The sequence below is a fragment of the Trichosurus vulpecula genome, chromosome 2 (assembly GCF_011100635.1).
Source record: "Trichosurus vulpecula isolate mTriVul1 chromosome 2, mTriVul1.pri, whole genome shotgun sequence".
NCBI classification, from domain to species: Eukaryota; Metazoa; Chordata; class Mammalia; order Diprotodontia; family Phalangeridae; genus Trichosurus; species Trichosurus vulpecula.
The window spans coordinates 326,377,331-326,396,835 of NC_050574.1; the positions used below are offsets into that span (position 1 = coordinate 326,377,331).

General features: G+C 40.2%; 2 protein-coding genes across 6 annotated transcripts in view; one reads left to right on the forward strand and one right to left on the reverse strand.

Moving 5' to 3' along the window:
• CEP63 (centrosomal protein 63) overlaps positions 1-14,012 on the reverse strand; it is a 61,460-nt gene extending 47,448 nt beyond the window's left edge. For 3 of the 5 annotated variants that reach the window (XM_036747905.1, XM_036747902.1, XM_036747906.1), the window contains exons 1-2: positions 13,951-14,012; positions 5,484-5,552 (exon numbers count right to left, since the gene is read on the reverse strand). In XM_036747905.1, the coding sequence (XP_036603800.1) occupies positions 5,484-5,552; positions 13,951-13,955 (74 nt within the window). In that variant the 5' untranslated portion in view covers positions 13,956-14,012. Of the gene's footprint in view, positions 1-5,483; positions 5,553-12,314; positions 12,402-13,820; positions 13,896-13,950 lie in introns of those variants that run through there. The other 2 variants (XM_036747903.1, XM_036747904.1) reach the window with 2 other exon arrangements.
• A 209-nt stretch (positions 14,013-14,221) lies between these two features.
• Positions 14,222-18,830, forward strand: ANAPC13 (anaphase promoting complex subunit 13). The gene is made up of 3 exons (XM_036742761.1): positions 14,222-14,431; positions 15,546-15,678; positions 18,070-18,830. The coding sequence occupies exons 2-3, from the start codon at positions 15,580-15,582 to the stop codon at positions 18,193-18,195; spliced, it is 225 nt and encodes a 74-aa protein (XP_036598656.1). The 5' UTR covers positions 14,222-14,431; positions 15,546-15,579; the 3' UTR covers positions 18,196-18,830.
• The last annotated feature ends 675 nt before the right edge of the window (positions 18,831-19,505 follow it).

Sequence of the window (19,505 nt, forward strand, 5' to 3'; positions counted from 1 at the left end):
AAAAAAAAAAAACCCCAAAAGAGCCAAGTTTCTGACCCCTCTTACTTTTCAGACTCAGTCAACTATAGATGACAATACAGAACTATGTCTTTAATGAAACTGCATTTTTATATTTCTTCAATAGCTAACACAAAGACAAATCTACGTAAATACATGCATGGTATCACTATAGCATCAGTCAAATCTGACTAGTAGAATAAAGCCTCAAAAAAATAGATAACTGAAATATTGACAGCCATCTGGTGCTGGGCAGAAAAACAGACCAAAAAGTTTCTCTGGTTCTAGGTTCCACTCTGCCCTTGACTACTTAGGCAACGTTGGGCAGAGCATTCTACCTTTGGAAGCCAGAATTTCTTCATCCATAAAATGAGGTAATTAGATTAGAGATAGAGAGGACCTTTAAGGCCCCTTTCAGTCTAACACTTTATGGCTCAATAAGCACCAGTGTCAGCTAGGAAAGCAAAGAGAGGCAGAGTTACCATTTACACTAAAAGTTCCAAAAAATTTGGGAGCAGATACTTAGTACATTCAGATCAAATGGGCAAAGGAAGCAGCACAGAGCTACTTGGCAATCCTAAGAGACTGAAACCACCCAACTTCCCCATTAGGGTTTGAGGAGCTATCCCACCAATGTTTGGGCAAGAGCAACGTCCTCACTGGGGCCAATCATTTATCTGCCCCTCCACGGTTCCAGCCTGCTACAGTTCCACACTGGCTGCCAATCTCCCACCACATCCCACTTAATATCTATCCACTACATCCTCTAAGCTCTCTGGAACGCCTAGTCCTCAAGTAACAAACTTGTTTCATCCTTAACCTTTTCCTTAACCACTCATTTTGTCTTCTTACAGTCACTGAGACCTAGCTCCCTCTGATGATACAGATTTCCTAGCTTTCTTTCCTGCACGTTGCATTTCCACTCATTCTTCCCTCTCCTGATCTTCCATTGCCAATTCCAGATTCTCCCTCTACTCAGTAATCACTCAATAATTTCTCCTCCTTTGAGGTTCATTCAATCTGTATTTAATCACCTGATCAAGACTATGATAGCCATCATCTACCAACCTCCAGGATACTTTCCTTCCTTCCTCAATAAACTCAGTGCCTGCCTCACAGCCTCTCTCCCCTCCCCAACTCCTGCTCTCATACTAGGAGATTTTCACATACATACTGATACTCCCTCAGATACCCTAACTTCCCAGTTCCCCAACTTACTCATTTCCTATCACTTACTCATCCACACCATCTTAGTTGTACAGGGATGGTCATACCCTTGACCTGTGTTCCACCTACATGTTCTTAAGCTCTGAAATTCCTTTATTTAATCATAATCTTTTATCACTCTACCTTTCCCTTTGCCTTTTAACTCTAGCCCCATTTCTGATCTTTATCATCACCTCTAATCCCTCCACTCCTTAATTCTTTCCCAGTCCATCACTCCTAGAGTCCTTCTCCATCCTGACCCCCAATGAACCAATTCGACTCTATACTATCTTCTTCTCTCAAATCCATGGTTTCTTTATTGTATAACAAATTTTGCCCTGCCAAGCCTCAGCCTTAAATTACGCCTACCATTCACTGTTTTCTTTTACCTCTCTCTTTTTTTTTTTGAGAGGGGAAGGCAGGGCAATTGGGGTTAAGTGACTTGCCTAAGGACACACAGCTAGCAAAGTGTGTCAAGTGTCTGGGGCCGCATTTGAACTCAGGACTGGTGCTCTACTCACTGTGCCACCTAGCTGCCCCCCATTCACCGTTTTTACAACTATTCACATGTTGCTGAACAAAGATGGAGAAAAATCATAAAACCTCCTGACAGGGGCCACTACAAATATATATCATGTCACATAATCCTCTCACATCCCTCTAATCAATTCCAAACCTTCTCATTCCTCCTCAACCTTCCCAGGGCTCTCCCGTTCCCCATCTTCTCAGGTGAAAACCTTGCCTCCTATCTCGCTGAAATAGCTAATTCATGGAGGACTCGATCTTCTCCCCTCCTCCTCATCTCATCTTATCTGTATTCCTTCCGCCACTATATTCTCCTTCACCCTTGTCTCACATGAAGGGTTAGCCCTTCTCTTTGCCAAGGAATACCCCTCTATGTGCACAACTAATTCCATTCTATCTCATCTTCCCCAGCAGATTACCCCTTCTATCACTCCCACTTCACTATTTTCCCTGTCTCCCATACAAACACATCTATATTTCCCCATCCTCAAAAAACTCTTATCCATTCTCACTATCGTCCTGTACTTCTCTTCCTTTTTGTGGTTAAATTCCTTTCAAAAGCCATCTACAATAGGTGCCACTACTTCCCTTCCTCTCACTCTCTTCACTCTCTGCATTATTCAACCTAAACTTGTCTTCCAAAGTCATCAATAATCCCTCCTTAACTGCCGAATCTCATTGCTCATCTTCCTGGCTTCTCTGTAGTCTCTGATATTGCTGATCCCCCTCTTCCTCTTGATAGTCTCTCCTCTCTAGGTTTTGGTGACATTGTTCTTTTCTCTTCACTGTATCATCACTCCTCAGGTCACACCCATTGACCACAGGTAATCCCCCAAGATTCTGTCCTGCGTTCTCTGCCCTTCTCCTTTTATATTATTTCATTTGGTTCATCAACTCTCATGGATTAAATTATCATCTCTATGCAGATGATTCTCAGATCTAATTATCCAGTCCATTCTCTCTCTTGACCCACAAATCTCCAATTGCCTATTTAAACATCCTGAACTCAAGATACTCATCTTAAACTCAACGTGTCCAAAGCTGATCTCACTATAGCGCTCCCTGAACTCTCCCCTCCTTTCTAACTTTCCTATTACTGTAAAGGGCACCACCATTCTCCCAGTCACCTAGATTCACAGTCTAAGTGTCAACCCCAACAGCTCACCCTCTCTAGTCCTCTACATCTAATCTGTTTTCAAGTATTGTTGATTCTACCTTTGCCACATCTTTCTTATATGCTCCCTTCTCTCCTCTGACACTGCTACCACCCTGGCTAAGGCCTTCCTCATCCCACACCTAAACTATTACATAATAATCTTTCTGGTTGGTTTCCCCACTTCAAATCTCTCCCTACTTCAGTCCATCCTCTACTCAGCTGTCAAACTGTTCTTCCTAAAATGCAGAAATGACCACATCACCCCCTTCCTATTCAATAAACTCCAGTGGCTCCCTATTACCTCCAAGATCAAATACAAAATCCTGTTTGGCTTAAAAGCCATCAGCTGATCTCTTCCTACCCTTCCTGTCTCCTTGCACCTTACATACTTCTACATAGATACATTATGATCCAGTGACATTCACCTCTTTGTCATTCCTAGACCAAGTCACTCCATCTCCCAACTGTTTTTTCTCTGGCTGTCTCCCATGCCTGGAATACTCTCCCTCCCCATCTCCACCTCCTGGATTCCTTCAAATTTCAGCTAAAATCCATCTTCTGAAAAAACCCTATCTAGATCTCTGCTAACATTAGGGCTTCCCCTCTAAGATTATCTCAAACCCATCCTGTAAATATCTCATTTGTATATAGCTGTCTGCATGTTATTTCTCCTATTAAGATTGTGAGCTACTTAATGGGGAAGGGCTACTTTTGCCTCCCACTTTTTTTTCTTTTAAATCTGGCACAAAGAAGACACTTAATAAATGCTTAATGTCTTGATTCTAGAGGGGTTCCTAGGTAGAGTATGTTAACTGTCTGAGACAATAACAACTGTATCCACAGTTTTTGTTATATAATTTCCTCCACATTACTGGAACCCTGAAGGTTATCTTGCTTACTTACTAATTACCTAAACCCTGAATCCAGTTCCATTGACTCTATATTCCTTGTGGAGTAGCCATTTTGGCAGGGCGAGACCCATAACACAAATATACAACATATTAAACCTACTCTAGACATGTTTTTTACTTGGCACTTTTGTAATACCCTGCCCCTTACATTGCTAAAAACTTCCATATTACTGTGATTGAGAGTAGAGAGGCCCTACTCCCTGGGTACTGAAAAGGAAGTTTCCTTACTGAGACATGTGAGGTAGGAAACCAATCAAGCATGTCTGAGTGAGAATCCACCTCTCATACAATGTGTGGTTCTCAGTTGTTAAGCTGCCAGGAGTGAAGGATGGAACCCAGGTGTCCTCATACAGATCTGGAGGTGATAAAAGCTTAGCATAATCTAGATATCCCAAGTCCTGAGGGTAACCTCTTGAAGTATCATCACTAAACTATTATTTCTTTACCACTCACCTCTGCATTCTGGCTTCTCACCTTGTCATTTAACTGAAATTACCCTTCCCAAAGTTGTATATGGCGTCTTAATTGCCAAATCTGACAGGCTTTTCTCAGCCCTAATCTTTTTGAACCTGATTCATTTGACATCTATTGACTATTTTCTCCTCCTGTATGGATCATCCATGATGATACTCTATGCACATTATGCATATAATAAAGATAAAGATAATGATAATAGGAAAAAGACCTGGTTTTTCCAAATTCCAGAAATTCAAACTTTTCAAATACATAAAATATTTCAGAAATTATGTTTTAAATCTTTTAAAGGAAACATCAATTTCACCTTATTTTAAAAAACAGTAAAGAGTAGACAAGTAGGTGTCTTGGATAACCATTCTCAATAACTAATGATGTACTCAAGAAAATTATTTTATAATTATTTTTGAAATTAATAGAAATGTAGCCTCATGAATAAAAAAATGAAATTATATAAAGTTAAAATACCACTAAGACATAGAAGATAGAAACACAAATGACTTATCTTCTAATAGAGGTAAGGCTAAGAATCACTTTCTGACTCCCCACTAAAGGAGGTTGGGAGGGAGTGGAAAGGTTTCTGCTTGGGTTTGAGTTGGACTGCATTACCTCTGTGGTCTCTTCTAACTGAAAATCTATGAAATAAAAAAATTACTTAGTACTAAAATGGCCAAAAGAAGACAAAGCAAAGAAGAAAAAAGGTAGGGCCTACATAACTGCTAACAAGAGAATTCTGAATTATTGAGGGTTGAGGGTAAAACACTTACACTATAAATAAGCCAAGAAATTTGAATTGTTGAGACTTGAAGCCCAGACAATAACACTGCTTTGGTAAACTCCCAAAGAAATCAATAGAGGCTTTTCTCATAATGGTAAGAAACTTAAGCAAGCTTTCCAATTCTTCAAAACTTTTTTTTCTTTTGCTAGAAAATCTAGTTTTTCATCTGAACAGCATGGAGCACAAATTTTCATAAAGGAAAATGTTTACCTTCTAGTTAAGAAGAAAAACTCTTAAAATATAACACTGTCTACAAACGTTACATTTGGCATTGTCAGAATTACATTAACACAGAATGCTTTCATTTTTCATAATCACAACATAAATTATTTTAAGTTCAGGATGAGCAAAAGAACACTCAAGTATCAGTGCTAAAACAAACATGGGCATTGGAAAGCCTACTTCTTATTTAAAAGCAAAAACCAAAAAACCTTACCCTCCTTGTCCCCGTCTCTGTATTCCTTCCAACAAAGCCTCCATGACCAAATCACCTCTGTTTTGGTAGCTGGGAAGAGAAATAAATATAGGTCATAAAATAGCATTCTTTTCCATATTCAAAATGTTAATGGTCAGTTTAAGAATGTGAGAAGTGTGGCATTTCTTGGAAAAAATTTAAAGACAGGTTACAGCTTTGATTTTAGATACAAAGACAAAAAAAGAACAGTGTCTGACTTTAACTTCTGGTTAGGCCTATCAGGTGCTTATAATATGGTTGTTAAATGAATGAAAGAAAGGTTGACAGAGAAACTAAGCTGCCTGGACAGAGACAGGCAGCCTGCTCCCTCATACCTACTCCAGCAAAGACCTTAAAAATCTCACCAAACCAAATAATGATCAAGAAATACAATGAGAAATCATAGTAAGTGACGTTACCAATCCAAGAACTACACAAAATGTTGTCCAGAAACCCCTGGACAATAGGAAAAGGGGTTGTTAGCTAAACCAGCACCAGCACATGCAATCCAGAGAGGAACTTTGCTGTGTGACCAGAGATACTTATAGCCTGAAAGACACTGAGAGGAAAGGGTTCCCCCCAAAATGTTCCAGGGTGGTCAGAAACCTGAAATGGGGACTTTGGAAGCCACCAGGAGTAGCAGTAAACAGTCTAAGCATGGTAGCACTCACATCACTTTACCCAAGGCCCAAGTCCTTAACATTCTGTCCTGATATGCAATAAAGAGCACTCTGATCCAGAGGCCTAAACCCTGAGGTAGACAGAGGTCAGTAAATGAACTCATATAATCCATGTTGAGACCAAGCAAAGCCAATCACCCAGGAGCAGAGTAGAGGCAGAACCTGGAACAAAGTACCAATTAGCACTGGAGAACTGAAGAAATGAATACTGGAGTACTGGAGAAATAAGCAAGCATGAGATACAGATAATTTTAAAGAATTAAATAGATCCAGAAATGTCAAAAAGCCAAACCTAGTAGAAAGCAATTCCATGATAACTGCAAGCAGAGAATCAAACAACAATAAAAAAAAACCCCAAAACTGTGATTTTCCACAAGGACTACATGAATAACCAGAAAAAGTGAAGCAAAAGTTGTTAGTTTTCATTTTTTTTTAATGAAACAAAAACTTTGGAGGAAAAAAAATGATTCCAGTTATAAAAATTATTAAAATTGCTTCTGTCACAAATTCATTTCAACCTTAAAATCACTAAAATTATTCTGGAGGGAAACACTAACGATCTTTGTATTTCAAGCTATTCTTATCTTGACCTTAAAACAACAACCATGTCTTTTGAGGATTGAGTGGTATAGTAAGTAGTAAAGGGAAAGGGGAAGGGAAGAAGCATTTACCAAATGCCTGCTATGTGCCAGTCACTCTGCTAAGCACTTTACAAATATTATTTCATTTTGACCCTCACAACCCTGTGAGGTATGTGATGCTATAATGCCCCATTTTACAGTTGAGGAAACTGAGGCAAATTGAGGTTGAGCAACTTGTCCAGTGCCACACAATTTGTGTGACAAATTTGAACACAGGTCTTCCTGAATCCAAACCCATTGCTTTATCTACTCACTGCTGGAGCTAACTGCCCCTACTACATCTGTAATCGGAGAATCCAGCTTCAAATTCTGGCTTTAATATAACTATTCTGTGTTCCTGGAGAGCCACTTCTCTTCCTTGTGCCTTAGTTTGCACATCTGTAAAATGATGTGATTTGATTATCTTTAAGGTCCCTTCCAACTACAAAAATCTACGATCCTACAATGAATAAAGTCAGTCAGTAAGTTAGAACAAAGTCTGTCCTTGGTAAGTCATTTAACCTTTCTGAGCCTCAGTTTCCTCAACTGAAAATGAGGGGCATGGACTGGAAGACCTCCAAGGGCCTTTCTCTGAGAATGCAGTGCACAAACCAATAGCAAACAACACAACCACTAGATGGCAGTGGTGCACTCCCTTAAGAGAAATTAAATTTTTGGAAGATTTCTATTTCCTGAGTTAAAAATTTTTCCCAGATTTTTACAAGTGGCCCCTGCTTCGGAAGAATGATTTGTGTGTTCAGCCTCAAACAACCTGTTACACATAGGAACTGAAAACATAATAACTAATTTTCCCCTCAACCACCACTAGTATACATATGATATATAGCACGCTCAGAAGCTTAAACAGATACATACATATTTCTCTAGAAAAGATTTTTTTCCCACTTAAAATTTGCCTCAACAATTCTGATACATGTTATAAAGTGAAAAAATTTGAAAATTAATGAAGATAGGAAAGTTATAGCCCAAGAAAGGAGCTAAAAGATGTAATACCTAGACAGAGGACCTTCAAAACAACCTCAGCAAATATCCCTCAGGCAAGACTAGGTGAAAAAATTAAGGGGGGAAGGGGGATGTTAGCCTACTTGTGCCTACTAAGTTTCTTGATCCTACTATCTGCATCCCTTATTCCTCCAGCAATCTCAACTAACCACCCTGCCCACACACAACCCTCTTCTTAACAAATTCAGGAGGCACAGGAGACACAAAGAAAAAAAAAAAAAAGAAACAATCCCAGTCCTCAAGGAGTTTACATTCTACTGGGGGGATACAATATACATAGCTAAGGAAACAAAAAGTATTCACAAAATATAAAAATAACGCAGAGAGGGAAAGAATAGATAAGTTAGAGCCAAGATGCCAGAAGAGCAGGAGGGGCAGCGTGTTCCCTCTTAAAATTCTTCCAAACAGATCTAGAGAACACACCCAGCTAAATCATGGTAGAGAAATGTAAGATGTTAGCGAGTCATTTTGCCAGCCCAGGACAGCACAGGTAGACAGGCAGTGTTCGTGGACAGGGTCTGACCAGGGTTGGCCATGGCGAACACCTGGGGTAGCGGGTGGAGGGCGGGGGGGGGGGGGGGGGGGGGGGGGGGGGGGCCGGCGGCGCAGGACGGGAAGGCTGTCTACTACTGCAGGAAGGGGCCCTACCATCAAGTCTCAAGTCAAAAAGTAGACTGGAAGAGTAACTTTTTTTTAAAGTCACACCATAAAAACTACTTGGGAAACAAAAATGCTTGGGACACAAAGGCAGAAGAGAATGACTCCAAAACTTCTACAAGCAAAGTCTCCAAGAAAAACAGCTTGGACACAAACTCAACAAAAACTCCTGAAAGAGTCAAAATGATAGCCTTCAAGGGAAAAAAATAAAAATAAGTGAGAACTATGAAGAAAGACTTGGAGTGGGAATTAACAGCTTGACACAAGGGACACAAAACCTTGCCCTAGCAACAAAACACCCTGAAAATTTGAACAGACCAAATAGAAGCCAATGACTCCATGAGACAATAAGAAATACTGAAACAAAGTTAAAAGACTGAAAAAAAAATAATGGAATGTATAAAATGTCATAGCATAAATGACTGACCTAGAAAACTGATGGAAGAGAAAAAATTTAAGAATCAATGGACAACCTGAAAGCCATGACCAAAAGAGCCAAGAAACCATACTTCAAGAAACCTTAAAGCCTGCTCAGATCTCTTAGAACCAGTGGGCAAAGTAGAATTATAAAAAATCCACCTGTTACTTCCTGAAACTCCAAAATGAAAACTCCCAGGAAAACCATAGCCAAAATCAAGCTTCCAAGTCAGAAAAAAAAAATACTGAAAGCAGTCAGAGAGAAAGAATTCAAGTACTGAGAGGCCACAGTCAGGACCACACACAATTTAGCACCCATTACAAAGGATAGGAAAGCTGGAATATGGTTATTCCAGAAAGCAAAGGTTTATAGCCAAGAATTACTTTCCCAGCAAAACTCAGTAGTGGGGGGGGGAGGGGGAGAGGCAGAAATGAACCTTGAACCTTTAATTAAAGGACTTCCAAACATTCCTGATGAAAAGACCAGAGCTGAGTAGAAACTATACAGTTCAAACACCAGAGCTGAAAGAAATATTAAGAGGTAAAACCAAATGAACAATCATAAGGGACTAAATAAGGATAAACTGCTTACGTTCAAATATGAGGTGATACATGTGTCCCCTATAAACCCTATCATCATCAGGCAATGCAGTCTAATTAGAAAAGGCCTGGGAGTGTTCTGTAATGTTTTAATGATCTTAAGAATGGAAAGCAAGACAGAGAAATACACCGGGAGCGGAGGGGGAAGAGAAAGGAAAGGAAGACTGAGGGAAATTATCTCATATAATCAGGGTATGCAAACAGACATCTATGCAAGGAAGGAGGAGGGAGTAGAGTGAGTAGCTTACCCTCTGAACTAGTCATAGAAAAGAAGAATACAAACACACATAAACATTAAAGAAATACACTTCAATCAATGAGGAATATATGAGGGAAAAGGAGTAAGGGAGAATTAGGAGGGAAATAAAGCAAAATAAATTCTAAGGATGTGCAAAAATATTTCTAATTCTTTTTGAGGTGGCAAAGAATGGTAATCTGAGGGGGTGTCCAATGGTTGAACAACTTATGTATATAAATGCAATGAAATACTATCATGCTATAAGAAATTATGAAAGGGATAGTTTCAGAGAAACCTGAGAAGACTTGCATAAACTGAGTGAAGTGAACAGAAGGAGGAAAACAAATGACAATATAATAAAGACAAACAACTTTGAAAGAATTAGGGTCTCTGATCAGTATAATGACCACCATAATCCCAGAAGATTAATAATGAAACATTGTACGTGTGCATGTGTAGATGGCGGCCAATGTGGAAATTTGTTTTGTTTGACTATACATGTTTGTAACAGGTTTTATTTTTCTTTTGTTCTTAATGGTAAGGAATGAGGAAAAAGGGAGAAGTCAGATTGTTGCTGATGGAAAAAAATATAATTTTAAAAAAGAAAAGAAAAAGAGGGGAAAAGTTCCTGTAGTATGGAAGGACAAGGGGGAGAGGTGTTAAGAATTAGGAAGGAAACAAAGCAAAATAAACTCTAAGAATGTACAAAAATATTTCTAGTTTTTTGAGGTGGCAAAGAATGGAAATCTGAGGGGGTGTCCATGAACTGGGGAATGGCTGAACATATGTAAAAATGGCTTAGTTTATTTATTACATGGCACCTAATCTGTGCTTTGAAGGAATCCAGGGATTCTATGTGGCATAGAAAAGGATGGAGTGTATTCAAAACATCAAGGTAGGCAAGGAAGAAGGATTACAACTAAATAATCCCTATGTGATACTTTAGTTTTTCTTTTCATAAGAACTATATAAAGTTAAGAATTCTTTGCAAAGGGTACAGTACAAATTCTAAAACCCAAGATCACACAGCTGGTGTGAAGCAGAGTTTAAAGTCCTATCTGACTATAAGCTGCTTCCTGAATAAGGCTTATTTATGTACTACAGGAATGAGGTACTAGTTACAATCTAAGATATCAATCACATTTAACAAAGTAGAAAATTGATATTCAGAATAGCTGAATGAGTTGCTCAAAGTAACACAGCTAGTGTCAGAGGTGAGATTCAAATCCAGATGTTCTTGTCTCCAAGTCTAGCATTTTATCCATTAGCCAAGCTGCCTCTGTGGCAAATAGTAAAATGACTAAAATGCAAGGAGGTTAAAGAAACAAAAGAAATGATTAATGAAAAAGCAATCCTTTTGAATCCAGGCACAAAACTGACCTGATGAGGTCACTATAATCCAAGTTAACAAAGCATAATGCTTAATTTATTTACTTGTAATTTTCACACATCCAGATGTAACAATTTGGTATCAACTTAACACCTACGTCATTATGTCTTCTCAAATACCATTCAAGCAAACCCAAACTCCGTAGAGCACTGAGCATCATCACTGATTTGGGTAAATTTTGATTATTTGGAACTGTTAATGTAACATTTAAAAAGAGCGTCTGCAAGGTCTTACACAGATACAAGTGTTCCTACTCTAAGAGACCATTTTTAATTAAAAAAATACTTTCACTAAATTTTCCCTTTGCTGATGGGAGTTTGGGGGGGAAGAGGAAGGGTTAAACTTCAAAGAAAGTTATTTCAGGCAACTAAAAATTACTCCAGGAGTTAATAAACTTTTTTGTGTCATGGATCCCTTGGGCAATCTGGTGAAACCTATGGACCCCAATGGTTCATCAGCTATGCCTCACCAGTGCCCACAAACAGGAAAGACTGCCTTGTAAGCCCTTGAAATCCATAGTAATTTCAAGTAGTGGTGAGCATAAGTAATATTCCAAAGCATCTGCAATGACCATAATGTGGCATAAAAATATCTGTGATTTCTATTGGTGATAAAGTCACAAGTGCTGCTAATGCTACTGTGGTACATTTGCAATCGACAGAAATGCTAAATTTCATTTACAGATTGCTTAGTAAAAATTTTTTTTAAATTTTCCATTCAAGTTCCTGGACTCTCCAAAATCTAACCATGAAATCCTTCAGGTTAAGAGCCTCTATTCCTTATATAACTGAAAATATTCATACCATCACTAGAACTAGAAAAACATGGGATGAGGTGTCATCTTTTTAAAAAGGAATTAGCAAAAATTGCTATAAAATGACCAGGTTTTTCTAAAGAAATTCTGGGGAATGGGCCGTAGGGTTCAAGTTCCTCTGTAAAAGAGATGGTTGGTTGGTCTAGACCAGCGGTGGGGAACCTTCAGCCTCAAGACTACCCCTGGTCTGGATAAATACCCATGGTTTTAGGATTTAGGGTTGGAAAGGACCTTGGAAAAGGTCTGATCAACAATGTCACAATAAAGTATTTATAGAAAGGCCAAGTAGCTTGATGTACTATCGCTTTAACAAGAAATCTTCACTTTGACGGAGGTCTCCCAGGACTCTAAACAGAAAGGGTTAAGTAATAGACCTTCAGGCACCACAACTGCAAGGTGCTGTGGTTATTCCTCCTTCCTTTTCAAAGACAGCTAGTCAGCCTCACTCTCCGAGAACGACTGAAGTCCAGCGGCAAGACAAAAGTCAGTATGATTGACGATGGCCCAGGATGCAGTGGATGCCCTTGGCTTCTTTGAAGTTTGACCAATCTCTAAGCACTCCACATCGCTTGCACGGCCCTTGGAACAAAACGTTCTGATCTTGGGGAAGTCTTCACATACTTGGTATAGACACCCCTCCCCGCAATTTATTGAAAGGCTGGAGGCCAGGGGGTTACCCTAAACCTTTGGTGGGCTGTCACACCACGAGGGTTAGTCCTCCCTAAACACCTCATATGCCCCTATTAATCAGAGGGGACACCTTCCCTAAACCTTTCAAATCATCCTGGAAGAGACCTTGGGAGGTCCCAGAGTCATGGGATCATTTCACCGAGCTAGAAAGAACTTGTGAGGTTAGCTGGTCTAATCCATCCCCATCTCCAACCCCCGTGTTTTTACAGATGAGGAAACTGAAGACCAATTAAGTTAAATGACTCGCTCAATTCCACAAAGTGGCAAGGCACTGCGCTAAACAGTGGGGATACAAGAGGCTAAAGACAATGCTAGCCCTCAAATATCTTACAGTCTAATGGAGGAGACGAGACGCAAACAGATACAAAGTATCCAGGTATTATCAGAGATGAATGCCCCCATTTTGGTTGGGAAAGAGGCTTGCTCACTGTGACAGGTCCAAGTAGGAGCAAATGAAGACCCTGTAGAACGGAAAGCTCCGGTAATATGAGGTTTGCCCATTTTTTTCCCTATCTCTAGCACTCGGCACGGTGCCCTCACTTAGTAGGTGCTCTAATGTCTGAACTGAACCCTGGACCTTGGGCTCGGTCCACTTCGCCGCTGCGACCCTCTCGGGAGTCTGGGGGTGAGTGCTGGGAAAAGAGGAGGACGTGGCGAGAGGGAAGAGGAGGCGGATAATCTCCCTTTAAATAGCTCTAGACGAAGGCGCACACTCGGACTCCATTTGAATCGTCCGCCGCCCAGCCCGAGGTCATGTGGTCCCCGATCACGGCCGCCTTCTCCCCCACTCAGCCCCGGGTGGGAGGTCGAGGGACCCACTTCAAGCAGGGCTCGAGGCGGGTAAATGAATGAGCCCAGGCCGCCAGCCCTCGCCCTCGGTCCCGAGGAAGGGAAACGGACACCTGACGACGGGGCTGGCCAACGCGCCCGGCCGAGCCATCGTCTGGCGGGTTCCCACATCTGCTGGGGAAACGCGGCGCGGAGGAAAGCGCAGAGGACGCCGGGTAAAAGCTCGCAGCCGCGACCCCGCGCCTGCGGACTAAGGAGCAGCGTGTCGGTGCTGTTCCGTGGCCCCGGTCACGCATTCCGTACAGCCCAGATCAGCCGAGCGTCCGCAGCCGCCGCCGCCGCCAAGGGGCGCTGCCGCTGCGGCGTCCGCCCCCGCCCCTTTCTCGTTCTCCCGCCGTTACCTCTCCCGGCCGCGCGCGCCGCCGATGTTTCTGCGCCGCCTCCTCGCTCGCCCCCTTGCTCTAACTCACATCCCACCGCCCCTTACACACTTAATAGAATTTTTTTTCCCCTTTAATGAAATGAACCAACCTCATCCTCCCCCCTTCCCTAATGCGGTCGAGTGGACTCGGCCGAGTACTGTCATTCGCTGGGCCTAAACGGAGGGAGGGAAGAGTTTTTATGGATCACGTGATCCCGGCGAATCGGCTAGTGGAGGAGCAGAAGGCGCAGCGGTTGAAAGAGGAAGAGCGCCTAGGCCGACGCTCGCGCAGCACGCCTGCGCGATGATCGCGGGAGAGCCGAGCGCGAGACTAGGGGCATGCGCATGCGCATTCCTTCCTCCACATTCCTTCCAAGTATCCTGTTTGGTTACCGTTCTCCTGCTCCGGTGCAATTGTGTTTTCCTTCTCCCTTTGTGGTCATTCCCGGAGAGTCTCGGCCCTTTTCTTCCACACTCCTATCCCCTCAGGGGAAAGAGATTCGAAGGGAGAGCCGTTCCCTCCCTCTCTCTCCTTTTTCTTCTGGCCCCGCTGGTCCCAAACTCAGAAGCGAGAACTACCTGCCGCACCAGGTAGGGTTCGGCCTCCAGCGTAGGCGCAATAGGTCAACACCTGCAGGATGGTTGGATTAGTAACATCTGCAGACCTGCTGTGGTGCCTGAAGCCGCTATTATTTTACCCTTTCTGTTCAGAGCCCGGGGAGACCTGAGTTAAAATGCAGATTTCTTGAAGGGACCGTGCATCAAACCACTCGACTTCTCTAAACACTTTACTGTGAGATTGTTGATCGGACCCTTTTCCAAGGAGACTAGCCGAGGACCTAAGGCACTGCACATTTTGTTAAGATGAGGGGTAGAGAGGTTAGGACCGAGATGGGGCAGGCCTCAAAATTGGTTCCTCCAGTAAGGGAAGTAAGATGAATGTGTGTTGTGTGTCTACTGTTACTTGATTTCGTATAGTATTTGCAGCTATTCGTAGTCACATGGATTATTAAGATTAGCAGAGTTTGTAAGTTTCAGAAAGTTTGTAAAAATCTGCCAAAATCTGCAAATGATTGGCCACCTATTGTGTGCTACTTCTCCAGGGATGGCAAAACTTTTAAATCACAGCCTCTGGTCTAATTGAGGCTTCAGAATATGAGGTAAATAGCCACATAAGATTACAATTCAAACATTTTTTTCACTGTCTCCTGCTGGAAGTACTCTGCCAGATAGTCAAAGATACAGAGATGAAAATCAATGGTCCCTACCCTCAATGAACTTACAATCTATGTGGCAATTAAAAAGAAAAGATTAATCAGAGGTGACTTATAACTTAAGAATTCTGATAAGAGGAATATAAGTTACAAAAAGAGGGCAGCAAGTATCTTGAAGAAAATGAAAATAAAAAGAATGTTGGATACAAGAATTTAGATGGATACTAAGAAAAAGCTGAAGGATCCATGGTTTCATTGGTCTGTGTATAAACACTGAAAAGGGATCCTTTTACTTTATTCTAGTATAAAAACCCTTTTAAATAAGAATCAAAAACTTATTAGCCTGCTGTCATCCATGTATGTTTATTTTGAGCTCAGGCCATGTCCACAGACACAAAGCAATTAAAAGTACATTTGGACTAATTCAGAAAAATAACTGTGTGTTTTCTTTTAATTCACTAACCACCAAATTTCTGAAATATGACTTGTAGGCCATAGGTCTAAGAAAATCAAAATCAGAAAAGAATGGACAGTGAGGTGCAGAGGGATGGAAGAATTCTGGATTTGATTGATGATGCTTGGAGAGAAGATAAGTTGCCCTATGAAGATGTTGCAATACCACTGGTAGGTAACATGTGCTGTGAATGAGGGAATGGGTGTATCATCGTGAGCCATATGTTGGCTATTAGGGGAAACCAGAAAAGAGTTAAGGGGCACATAGGTATAAAGACAGAAATGGTAAGAAACTGAGCAAACGCAGAGAGGAGGAAGGGCATATGACACACTGTGGGAGCACTTTGCCTGGACCAGGCTATCAAACATATTTCCCTAGTGGGCCTGAACCAGATTAAAGTGTAATGGGGAAATATTTTTTAAATAAATAAAAATACAGTAGAACAAAGATAATGTGTTGTTTTCTAATCAATATGCAGCCACAGAGATCCTTAAGAGTTCAGTGGCTCTGTTTCTGTTAGAGTTTGACAGAGCTGGTCTAGGCTCATAGGAGTGAGGGCCTCCACCGGAAGCAGTGAAAATAGAGAGGAGGGGATGGATGTAAGAGACCATTTCTTCCAATCCTTTCAAAGCAAATCAGTCAGGGCATAGAGAGGTTAAGTCATTTGCTTAAGATCATAAAACTAGTTAGTGACAGGTCTTCTGAATATCATTCTGGTGTTTCTTTTAATGTACTGTATCCAGAGATAAATCAAGAATAGTTAAGAGTCAGAACCATAGAAATCAATGGGAAAAATAAAAAGAACTAAGAACATACCTTAAAACAACTAAATAATATTCTCTTCTTCCTCTTACTTTCATCTGTCATTCAGTTACTCTCTTTGTAAACCTCCATACCTTGATGCAAGACCTTCTCGAAAAAACTTCTTACCAAACTTCCATGCTTATAGACTTTATATTTGTTTTTCACTGAGTTAAAATTTTAACAAATGATCATAACACACTTTACAGGATGTACCTGGATAACCACTTGGTAAAGACGTAGAGGTAATTCATACTAAAGGTCCAAACTAAGTAATTTCTAAGATTGCTTCCAACTTTTTAAGAGACCGTAATTCTATTATTTTTCACTTTAATGAAGGTTTATGATAGATCTGATGTATATCATGAGGACCTTCTGAAACAGGAGAAGAAATTAGAAAAGAGATGGAAAAATATTTTTTCTGTTAAGAAGCGGGAAAATGGTAAAGGGAAGTAATCAAGGGTATTATGCAAGTAAAAACAACCTTAACTGTTTTTGAAAGAACTATACAACATTTAGGTTACCGACTTTTAAAAATCAAGAACAGAAAATATAAAACTACTCACTAACTGCAGTAAATAGCAAAGAGATATACCTTAATTAGGTTGAGCTTAGGGTCAAAAGAGAGAGAAGAAAAGGTGAAAGGGACTGAGGACCTAAAAGAAAAAGTTCCAAAACCCCACTTCGAAATAACATTTTTGCTTAACCCTTGAAACAAGGCAAAGACATCTGTTGTGTAAGATAAAGACCTGTATCTATCTCAGAAACTTTCACATATGTACCCAGAATTTTAGAATGCTTTCCTTAGGCCAATTGAAATCCACCCAAGAGCAGATTAGGACAAATGAATCAGATATTTTCTACTCATGATTTATAGATGTATTTGATTTACACTTCTGTTGTTGGTGTTAATCTTTTATTTGAGCTAAACATCCAAAATCCATCATTTAAAAGGTATGAATTCTTCTACCCCCTTCACCAAAGTAAGTCACAGCTTCTCCATACTACAACCATCTTCCTGAGTCACTAGGTCTAAAAAAATGTTCCCAATTTGATGTCCAACTTTCTTGTAATTAACATCTCTGAACTGAAATGTTCTAGGCCTCACCTGACAAAATACACAGTGTGTTAGTTACCATCTCTCTCTACCCAGAGCCTTCCATTCTTGATAGAACCTATCAGAATGTATACTCATTAACATAACCTCTTACAACCCAGGATCAGAAGAGAGTTTTAGTAGGGGATAGTCAGTAGTGTTTAAAATTCTCTTAAGTACATTTGAGTTTAACATAAAATTAATATTTTCACTGACATTAATTGTACCAAAAAAAATCTTTAGCACATAATTATCCTTTAAAATTATAAAAATATCACTGACTTAGGAAATTGCTAATTCCTCTTTCCTACTCCAGCATTTTACCCTTGACATATATATGCTATATCAAGAAAAAGACTTCTCTTAAAGCAGCAAAAAAGTAAAATGGTCCGTAGTGACTTTCAAGTGTTTCCTTACTCACATAAGTCCTTGTTCTTCCTTTCTTTGGTATACTTTATATTTACTCGTAGATGTTGTTTCTTGTAGAATGCAAACTCCTCGAAAGCAGGAACATTTTCACTATTTCTTTGTGTCCTCACTGCCTAGCATGTAGTAGACAATTAATAAATGCTTGTTGATTATTAGGTTAATTGCTGGCTTTCATTTAATGAAATATTTGTTCCTTTGGAACATGTCTTTCTGAGTTCTTCTTTCCCATTTTCAGAATGAACTTCCTGAGCCAGAACAAGACAATGGTGGCACAACAGAATCTGTCAAAGAACAAGAGATGAAGTGGACAGACTTAGCCTTACAATATCTACATGAGAACATTCCCCCAGCAGGAAACTAATTAAGTTCTTATCTTTCATGGACAGAGTATTGTGTACCCAAAATGTTTTCTTATAGGTTCCCAAGCTGTATCTTTAAGCTGTGAGCCACTTGTTTACAAAGTAGAATTTAAAACTATTTATTCATGAAGAGATAACTAATTTAGATTGCTTAATATTAGAGGATCTTAGCAGGTATTTAGCTCCACGTACTTAAATCTCTTCATTAGCTTGTCTTAAGCTTAAATATTCACCTATAACGTTGGTTTTTGATCCTCTTGTCATAGGTTAGTACAATTTAATCAATTGATTTAATCAGTCAAATAGTAATGATGTCAAATTACTGTACTTTGCCTTGCTTTTCTGTTCAATGTCATATCAAGGGATAGGACAAAGAATACATTTGGCCTTAGATATGAAAAGCTGATGAGTCTGTTTATGCAAACCTGCCAAGACATTAGAAGAGAGCTCAGTTTTATAGCTTTACCTCAAGTGTAAAATTAGCTAGGCAAAATATTGCCTTTTATTTTAGTCGTGTATTTTGAGTTAATGTTTTTAGAATATTAATGCCATTAATATGGAGATAACGTATTCACATATGGGTGGAATTAGTATTTTTTTTGTTTTCTTCCATTAAATTTAAGATTTGTACATAAAATTATTCCTTTGTGTAGCTTTCAAACAAAGTACATTGTGTCATTTCACAAGCTAAAAATATTAGTAGGTTCAAGAAATGTTTAGACAAACTTATGGAATGTTCATAGGATCACAGTCATAAAGCCTGAAGGAAGGTCAGAGGTCATTTAGTTTAATCATCTGATTTTACACGTGAGGAATCTGCAGGCCAGGGACTTCCCCCAAGGTCATACCGGTAACAAATAGCAGCGCTGGGATTCTAACTCGTCTCCCATGATTCTTAGTTCACTGGTAGAGTTCAGTGCTCTTTCCACTGCAACATGCTGCCTTCCTAATCCACAGCAGCTAATAAAAGAAAACTAAAGACGTTCAGAGAACATCCTAAACTTTAGAAGTCATAGAAAGCAACGTCCATATTCACCCACAAAACACTCTCAAGATAACTGAGCTGAAGAGATTCTCATGTTGGGTACCAGGTTCACTGATGCAGCAAGAAAAGTAAAGCTCCACATCAGGGGAGACTTAACTGTAGGGAGCCCTTAGGAGTCAGATTACTAATACTTCTGACAGTGGGCCTCCTGCTTCCTGTAAGGACGACTTCATGATGAAATCCACACTCTGGCTTCTAGCTTCTCTTCTTACCTCAGGTCCTGAGGTCTGAGGTGCCTGAAGAGCTCTAGTTCCTGGTCTGGTGTTC